The sequence below is a fragment of the Falco naumanni genome, chromosome 4, assembly GCF_017639655.2.
Source record: "Falco naumanni isolate bFalNau1 chromosome 4, bFalNau1.pat, whole genome shotgun sequence".
NCBI lineage: Eukaryota > Metazoa > Chordata > Aves > Falconiformes > Falconidae > Falco > Falco naumanni.
In genome coordinates this window covers 89646895-89656501 of record NC_054057.1, presented here as the reverse complement: position 1 = coordinate 89656501, position 9607 = coordinate 89646895, and the positions used below count along the sequence as shown (strand labels likewise).

Here is a 9607-nt window from a genome sequence, read left to right as displayed (position 1 = left end):
AGGGCCCAGAAGGTCTCGTTCAGAGGTTACTCTCAATTGCATTCAATTTGTGCTTTTTTCCCTTGGCTTCCAACAAAGACTTGGAGCCGAAGTCTCTTCTAGTGCCATGCCAAGGACAAGAAAGAGCCAGATTTTCTGTTGGTGTTCTTCCAGTGGCTTGGGATTGGGGAATTCCATCATCCATAGCAATGTAGCACCCGTGCTCTAGCAACACCAGGCCTTGAGATGGATGGAGTGATAACAAAAAAACCCCAAAACCCAACCAAAGGTATTTAGATATTTGTAGGGAAAAACTTTTCCAAAAACACTTTATCATAAGAATTTTTTAAAGCTTTTTGTGGGAATAAAATTAATTTAAAACAATAATTGAGATTACATTCTTTTTAATTTTTTTGTTGGTACTGTTCTAGTAGTTCACAGCCTGAACCCAAAAAGACCTCCAAAATTCCAATCTCCCCACCACAGCGATCTATGGGGTCCCCGCACACAGAGCACACACCACTCACATCTCAGCATCCCTATTTCACTTTTAACCCTTATGAAACATATTTTATCAGTGCATTCAACATCCTTCCACTGCAACAGACCTGGAGCTCCTCCTCCCATCCCCATTTCACTGCAGCCCGGGCAAGGCACAGGAGCTTGGACATGGGCTGCAGCATCACTCAGCTGGAGAACACAGCACCCCCATGCTTGGGGGCACAGCCCTGCCTGCCTGACCCTGTAACCACAGCCAGCACTGCAACCAGGGCTTGCAAGGCAATGCCTGCCTCTCCCGAAACTTCCATAAAGCTTCCATCAGTCCCAGTAAAATCTATTGCCACATAGCATTTCTTTCCTGGCAGATGGAGGGTGCGCCAGGGCCCCAGGTTCACAATAAAATGGGGGGGGACACTCCTTGTTGTGTGCAGGAGCTAATTACTCTCAAGGAGAAAGAAGGTGAACGTGGGAGGAAAATGCTATAGGCTTTCCTCAGGATTTAAACCAGCCTGGCAAAACATGCTGAGATGGAACATGCTGTGTCATATTCAGCAAATGTGCTGAGCCCTCACTTGAAGCTACTACCAAAAAAACAAAGGAATGCCAGGTTATGAAAGGTGAAAATGTGCCTGTTGATAACAGTGAAAAAATAAAGTACACACTTAAATGCATTTTTCATATTCATTCCCAACATGTAAGGCCAAACCATATAACCGTTTGCATGCAGGTCTTGCTTTTGCACATCCCTCCTGGCTGCAGATACAGGAGGTGTTGGGAGCAAAGGTAGGAGCATCCCTCTGCAGTCACCAGACCCCACTGCCACCGAATTCACAGGAAAGCTCCCACTGCCTTCAGCCAGAGCTGCACATCACCCCAGATGTCCCACACTCCACAGCAAGCTACAGAATAAAGCAGTGTGCACATCGGAAGTGCTTGGTGCAGTACTCTATCAACAAAAGCATCCTTACGCCTGGGTCTTGTGCTTAAAGCGCTGCTTCCCATTGGTTTCCTTCATTTTCTTAGGCTAGTGCTCCTGCACTTCCCCTCCCGCTTTCCATCAAGACACAGTCAGAAAACTTTATTTACAGGTATTTCTTAACAATAAAAAAATCCATGCCATGAGCATGACCTTGTGTGTTACAGAGCAAGAAAAATTGCATTGGTGTAAAAGACTAAATACAATCTGCGGTAAACCCAAAGCAAAAGCTCGGCCTCGGGGGACTCAGAAGGAGTTTCCCTGTTAAAGCCCATGGAGTCCAGCTGTAATCCCACATGCCTGCCTTTGGAGAAGCTTTTCAGCACACTTAGCAAACCTGTTATTGCACAGATCCCCTGGCCCTGCAGTTGTGTCCGCTCCCCAGGCTGACCCATGCACACAGCCTCACACAGACACAGAGCACAGCTGGGGGGACACACACCCAGGCATCAGCATTGTCCCCTCGGAGGTTTGTCCCCAGCCCTGTCCCTGCTGCCCTCCCAGCCTCTGGCAGCAGGACTGCCCCACTCTGTGCCACCAGCGCTGCCACTGGCCCAGGCTGCGAGAAGCAGGGCTGGCACTGTGCAGGGATGCGGGGACGGGGCTAAAAGACGAAGCGCATCCACTCCTGCAGTGCAGGACTGTTGGGGGCAAAACCTGTCCCTCCCAGTGGTATCTAAATGCCACTGATGTCAGTGGTTTGGGGGCTCAGAAGCAGGTTCCTGCTGTCCAGTCCCAGGCAGCACTGAAACTTGGACCAAAGGAGTCCTCCCCCCACTCCCGCCTCAATTCAATAATAACCGCTGGACATGCTTGCACACGCACATATATACACCTATTTATATAGACCCCCTCCTTGCTTGTCCGAGCCCTAGCTCTTCACAGGGAAGTGCTGGAGGCAGCACGGCGGTGGTGCAAGGTCCCAGCTGGCACTTCTCTCACGTCATGGATGGATGCATGAAGCTCCTCTGGCTCGTGCTCTTGCAGCTGAGGACGAAGGAGGAGGAGTTGCTCTTCTTGCTGACGCTCAGGTCGCATGCCGGCCGCGACTTCAGGTAGCGTGTGGAGCAGCAGAGGAAGCGCTGCATCAGGTCGTGGAAGAGGTGCCCCGTGTACAGCATGTAGATCCAGGGGTTGCAGCAGCTGTTGAGGCTGGCCAGGAGCATGGCGATGATGAAGGGGGAGGCTGCAAGGCAGAAAAAGCACGGCAGCATCAGGGCACGGCACAGGTGGCGAGAACCACCACCCTGGGGAGGTGGGCACCGAGCACACACCACGGTGGGCTCTGCTGAGAGCCCCGAGCTCTGCCAGCACTGCAACACTTCCTCCCACACCAGGAATGGGCTGCCCTGCCTGCTGGTCAGTACATCAGTAGAGAAGAGCTGGTAAACAAAAAGCGGGAAAGTGAGTCTTGGTTCAAGCAACTTGGGTTTAGGTTTTTCCTCTCAGAAAAGCTGCATTTCCCCTGCTCGCCTCCTGCGCTGTTGCCTGCTCAGCATTACCCTAGAAATGCCTCACCAAGAGGCAGAGCTGCCCACAGCATCATCTGCACAATTCGCCTTTATAGTGCCCAAAGCAGGGAGAAGGGAGTGTGGCTTTTTGGAGTTGCCATGGCAAAGAGCAAGAGTGGCAACAAAAAGAATCAGGTGGCTCATTTTTCCCCACCAAGTAGCCGATTTGGGGCAGATTAGTGGCTTTCATCTGCTTTCAGTCACTAAAATCCAGCCAACTGGACAGTGCCCACCAGCCCAGCCCCATCCATGCCTCCTCGCCAGGCGCTCTCCCAGCCCTGGGGAGCGATGGCATTTTTCTTTCCCCCTGAATTATTTTTTCACACAGGACACGCACTTTGCCAGGGGAAATGACAGCCATCCCCATTCCAGTAATGAAGTCTGGGAGCCTGGCAATGGCTCCCAGCTGCAAGCGTGATGCTGGGGACGGGAGGTGATGGTGACAGCATACTGCCAAGATGACAGGTCTCCGGCTGCTGCTCCCCACGCCCAGAGCACGAAGCACCCGCCTGTCCCACCTGAGAGGTCAGATCGGTGCCTTTTGGTGAGAAGGGGCCAGTGGCACTAGCCCCGCCATGGCAGCCAGCATAAGGAGGGGCAGCCTGCCCCCCCCAAGCCAGCACCTCTGCGAAGCGGCTGCAGGTCAGGGACAGAGCTTTTATTCTGCTCCCCGTGTTTTCTGCCCATCTTCTCATCTCCTTGTGCTCTCAGGGGATGCACCAGCAGCAAGGATGCGTACGTGTGATTGGCTGTTTCTGGTCCCTTTCTGCCTCTGCAGAGTTTTAAACTCTTCTGGTTTTTAAACTAGAAAAGAAGTATGAATAATGAATACTAGTTTCTGAATTCACCCTTAGCCAACTCATGCATAATTACTGCTTCAGTGATATCTAGCCCAACCGCTTTTAATTTTAAGCATATGCTAAAAGAAATCCATGGGGAATGGCTTACAAAGCCTAGGTGCAAGACCTGAAATACATCATAGTATTTCTATTCATTAAAAAAATCCAGCCATGGCTGACTCAGCTCTTACTCTCTCTGCGGGACATAAATTGAATTTCATGGAGCTTACTGCAGGGCAGGTCTTAAGCGTGGATCTCTCCCCTCTCTGGCAGGACTGCCAGAGATCCCCAAGAGATGCTGCAAAGAGCAAGCTCTGCCCCTCACAGGTGTCCCCTCTCCCCAGGCTCCGAACATCCACTGCAGCAGGGCCAGGGATGTTGTGCTGTCAGGAGGGATCGGCAGAGGCAGGAGGCTGTGCCCGGGGAAGGGCTGAGGCATCTCTGCTGCAAATGCTGCTACAGAAGTGAAATGAAATGAGGACTGTTCACTAATTCCCACACACAGAGAGATGCCATCAGTCACAGCCCACATTTCAGGGCACCAGCTCCCAAGATTAAGGGACCAATATAACAGTTATGCTGGTTCACAGCCTCACTATTCTCCTCAGAGGAGCTTTACACCAACTTTGACTCAAAGCTCAAAATGCCACACATGACGTGTCTTACCTGTAAGGTGTGTGCAGCAGAAACCTCATTCTAACCCACAGCCTCTGGAGGATCCCCGGTGCTTACGCCAGCACCTGAGTCCTAACCTGTAGCTCCAACCCGCGCTTACAGAGGCTGTAGGTTTGCATACGAGCAAAGGTGGGGATCACCGCTGCCCGGCCCAGGGCGGGTTACCAGGCTGATACCCCAGCCCCTCCGCAGGCACAGCAGCAGGGCTCCGGAGTGTTCATCCCTCACACCTGGGCACCTCCATCTGCCACATGGCAGCCACGGGGAAGGGGCACAAATGGGGCTGCCTGGCCCTGCGGTTCCACGGGGCAGGGCGATAGTGGGGCTGGGGGAGCGGGGCCAGGCAGGTGGGCAGCAGCATGGGACCCCAGCCCTGCTCTGCCACTCCACCCGGCACTGCTCAGGGCAGGGGTGCAGCTTCCACACCTCGCTTTTCTTATGTTACTGAAGTTGGTTTATGAAGCGAGGAAGGCTGGTGTATAAAGCTACTGAAATGGATCAGTAATCACAGGGCACAACCTCTCTGATTATTACTTTGCTAACTAAGAAAGAAGGGCTTCAATTTGTTTTCTTTACAGCCTTTTTACCTTGATGCATGCCAAACCGCAGCAGACTGCATCCTGCGCAGGTGAAAGCACAACCCTGAGCAGTATCGGAGATTGACCCACGGCAGACCAAGCGCTGCACATCCCTCTGCTAACGCCCAAGGCCTGCGTCTCACACGCTGCGGGATGCAATGTGTGGGCACAAAACTGTAGGGGCCCTGCTCAGCATGAATTAGGATTCAGTTAGGTATTAACAGACTTTCCCTTGTCAGGGACACTCTTTATGATATCCTATGCCAAATTCCCTTTCTGCTGTAGGGTATGCCTCTGCCAGGCACCCGGCCATGCTGCCCGGCCAAGGCAGCCCAAGCCTCAGTACAAAGGGAATGACGCAGGCCAACACTGTTGGGAGCGCAGCAGGCAAAGTCCATTCCTTCTGCAGAGAGGACTGACCCTGCCACCCTTCTTGTTCCTCTGGGCACCCAGCGAGGAGGAGGGTGGGCCTGGGAGGAAGGGCTGGTGTCTCCGGGCATTTGCTATCCACAATAACCTGCCTGAGGCTTTTCCTCCCTATGCCACGAAAGCCTCCAGAAAATGCTCTGGCAAAACTCCCACCCTTTACTGCAGACACGGGCTCCCGAGCAACAGAAACGTGAAGGGAAGGGGAGTTTGTTACAGCTCGGCGCGGCTGGAGCTTTCCTTGCTACCTAAAAGCAAAGCAGAACAGGAAGTTTGTCGCAGGGCTGGTTGCACAGGGTGAGCAAGGCAGAGTTTCCCGGAGCAGCAGGCAGGGTGCGACCTGCGAACAGCCCGGCCATCCCCCCGCTCCACAACGCAGGAATCAGCAGAGCGGCAGAGGTTTGTTTGCTGATGAGTCAGATGGAAGCCCTCGAGACTGTGGGTTTAAAATACAGCAAAAGGGAGAGACACTGCTTCATGCCAGGGTGCATCTAAAAACCAGAAGTTTTGAGCAGCCTAGATCAGGTGGAAAACCAAGAGACAGCTGCCTGGAGCACCTCGGGAAGTTTAAAGACCTGTGTTTCACTTCCCCGCCTGAAATAAAAGGAGTGGAGAGAAGCAAGAAAGGCAAAAGTGAGCCTGCCTGGCTCCAGCTCTTCTGTCAGCTTCAACTGACATGAGAACAGTCATCCACGGGCTGCCGGAGACCTCAGGTTTTCCCCAGAGCAATGTATAGCTGGAGCAGGGTTAAAGAAGGGAAAAGCATGCACGGTGTAAGCAAGCTGTGCCCTCTGCTGCGAAGCCCTTTGCTGCAGCAGGCTGCGAGGGGAGCCGGGAGGGGGTCGCAGCTCCTCACCGGTCTTCGGCATCCCCAGACTCAGCATTCCTGTTGAGCTTGGGTCAGTCTGTCCAAGGAGCTGTCATCCCTGGATGCATCTTTTTGCCCTTTCTCCCACTTCACAAAGTTGTGCAGTTTTTTCTTTTAAGCTTTCCCAGCGGGTTCTCCTTGCAGGTGCAGAGGGACCATCAGATGCCTCCGCCCGGGGACAGCACAGAGCACAGCTACGAGAGTATGAGACTAAGGAGGATAATATATTTTGCTCTGTTTGCAACTTCTGTGATGACAGGAGCAGCCAGCACCAAGAATAAAAAGTGGCAAATCAGTGATATCGTGTCCTTTAGGAGAGCCTTTGCTCATAAATCAGCGGCTCTCTGCAGGAACCATGACCCAGTCAGAGATAAAATAACAGCAGCACAGGGTAGATGGAAGTGGGAGGAGAGGAAAAAGAGGGGAGAAGAGGAGAAAGCAAAGCAGTCACTGAGTTAAAAACAGCAGAGCAAAAGAAAAGAAGTCGGGCACTAACACTGTGCAGTTTCTCCTGCAGCTGGCGTGGGGCTGAACTCGCACACAGCCCTAGCATACCCCAGCACCCGGGGTGGGCAATTGACCCACCAGAGACCCAGAACAGCCCCGCGAGGGATGAATTCACACACCTGGGTACAGTGAAAACCTCCCCAGCCACCCCCAGCCACACAGCCCAGCCCGGAGCTGTGGTAACACTGAATTTGCCGGGATCTAAGCTAGCCCTCGCCTGCACCAGGGCAGCTCAGGCACAGCCTCTGCTGCCCATCGGGTGGTTTTCCCATGCTCAGGACTTTTTTCCACCTCCCTCCCAGCCCCCTGAGACTCAGCTCAGAGCACAGTTTCTGGCTGTTGCTCACAGCCCACGAGCCTGTGTCAGTGCCCCTGCAGCCACTGAGCTAAGCAGTCCACGCAGACACAGGGCTACGGGAGGGGAGAGGACATACCTTCCTGCGGAGCATTCGTATCCCACACAGACCACATCTGCACAAAGAAAAAGGGAGTCCAGCACACTATGAAAGCTAACACTATGATGAAAGTCATTTTGACTGTCCGGATCTTGGCTTTGGAGATGAGCCTGATGCTGCTGACCCTGGTAAACGCTGTTCCGCTGCGGGAGCTGGAGCTCAGAGCCACGTTGGGCCCATGAGCTGTCTTAAGCTTCACATTCTGCCAGATTTTGAAGCTGATTAAGCCATAGCAGATGCTCAGCATCAACACAGGGATGATGTAGACCATGAGGGTTATCCAAGTGACATAGGCTTTAGGTCCCCAGGGCTGGATGAAATCTGCCCAACAGTCATAAACCCCATTCCCCACATCCCTCAGAGAAAATATGTGGATCTGAGGAATGCTGACCAGCAGGCACAGCAGCCAGGTGAGGAGGACAGAGACGCGGTCCGCTCTCCTGTGCAGAGACCTCAGTGGCTGACAGATGGCCAAGCACCGATCCAGGGACATCAGCAAGAGCATGTAGGTTGAAGCAAACATCCCCACTACCTGCAAGTACTTGATCAACCGGCAAAGGAAATCTGGCCCGTAAAACCTGAAGGTGATGTCCCAGATGAGCTGGGGCAGCACCTGGAAGATGGCCACCACCAGGTCAGCGATGCTCAGGTGCTTCATGAAGAAGTACATGCGGGAGTGCTTCTGCCGGGTGGTGTGGATGGCCAGCAGCACACACAGGTTGCCGGTCAGGGCGAGGAACAGGATGAGGCAGAGGACGGTCACCTCCACCTTGGCCATGTCCTCGTTCCTCTTCAGGGGGTCGGCGGTGCTGTTCCTGCCGGCGCTCTGGTTCTCCAGGCGCAGGCTGCCGTTCCCCAGGGAGCCGTTGACGGTCCACACGCCGCTCCCCGCGAAGTACAACTTCTCCATGGCCGGCGCGGTCCCGCATGGAGCCTGGCGGCGGAGAGGCTGGGGCAGATCCTGGGGCCGCCTCCCCGTTGGCGTCCCCGCTGCGGCGCCCACCCGCCCGCGGGGCCGGCCCCCGCTGCCCCCCGCGGCAGCCCGGCCCTCCCGGCCCGGGGGCTGCGGCGGCTCCGCCCCGGCCCCTCCCGAGCACCGGCGTCCCCGCGGGCTCCTGCCCCCGGGCAAAACCGGCGGGCGGGAGGACGACGAGGGGGCAGGGGCCGGCAGAGACGCGCGGTGCCCGTCCCAGCGCCGCCAGCTCCTCGGGGGCCCTCCCGAATTGCCCCCCCCCCCCAGCACCGGTTCAGCACCTTCTCCCGCCTCCGCAGAGCGGCCGCCCACGCACCCGCGGGCAGCCCCGCCGCCCCGCTCCCACCCGCGACGGCGCCCGGGCACAGCAGCGCGGCCGGGTCCCCGGGCAGGTCCCCGCTCCTACCTCCGGCCCCGGCCCCCCGGCAGCCCCCGCTCTCCCGCGCCCCGCTGCCGGCAGCGGCCCCGGCGGGGCGGGGGCCGGATCGGGCCCGCCGGCGCTGGGCTGCGCTCGGGGCGGCCGCCGCGAGAGGGAGCGGCAGACCGGAGGCTGCCGGCGGCCCCACGGTGATGGGCGGGGGCTGGCGGGGCTGCAAACCCCCGATGGCCACCGGCCTCCGTCAGCCCGAAGCCCCCCGGTGCCCGTCGGCTAGACCCCGTGTAAAAGGCGGAGGGGTGGAAGAGCCCCCGCGCCGGCCTCACCTCTCTCAAGCACAGCCCCGGCCCCCGGTGCCCGCAGCCCCCCGTGCCCGCAGCCCCCCGGCCGGGCTCGCAGGGCTGGGAAGAGCATAGACAGGCGGGCAGGCGCGGCCTGGCAAGCCACCATGGGATGATGCTGGGGTGCAGTGGAGTTCGGCAGCAAGATGCGGGAGACACCCCAGCGCTGCAGGCTGGCCACACTTCTTGGCTGGCAGCAGCTCAGAGAGGGGCCAGGCGGCAGTGAGACAGGGCCTGCGGAGCCAGGGGCTCTGCTCCCCTAGCATCAGGTGCCCACTCTGCCCCCCAGGTTTTGAGGGCCTCACGGGAGCTGGGTTTCACCAGCATAGTCACTGAGGTGCCCACCATGCAGGCCGGCACAGCCCCATGCAGCTGGGAGGCTTGTGCTTCTGTTATCGCCAGTTAAAACAACCACCAAGGGCTCTTTTTATTTCTTTCAGGAGGATTATTTTCAAGTATTATTAAAGCATTTCTACAAAAGAAGAAAAAGTGGCCATGTTTGACATCGTCTGTCATCACTGCCACTAGCTCAGCAGCACATCTCGCTGTTTTCCTGGGACTCAGGCCCCCTACAAGAGGGAAGCAGGGACCCAAGTGCCAGT

General features: G+C 56.3%; 1 protein-coding gene across 1 annotated transcript; it reads right to left on the bottom strand.

Moving 5' to 3' along the window:
* Nucleotides 1–417: 417 nt before the first annotated feature.
* Nucleotides 418–8382, bottom strand: OXTR (oxytocin receptor). The gene is made up of 2 exons (XM_040593352.1): nt 7295–8382; nt 418–2642 (listed from the first exon to the last, which is right to left on the bottom strand). Exons 1-2 carry the CDS (start codon nt 8223–8225, stop codon nt 2395–2397), a joined length of 1179 nt encoding a protein of 392 aa, XP_040449286.1. The 5' UTR covers nt 8226–8382; the 3' UTR covers nt 418–2394.
* Nucleotides 8383–9607: the final 1225 nt, after the last annotated feature.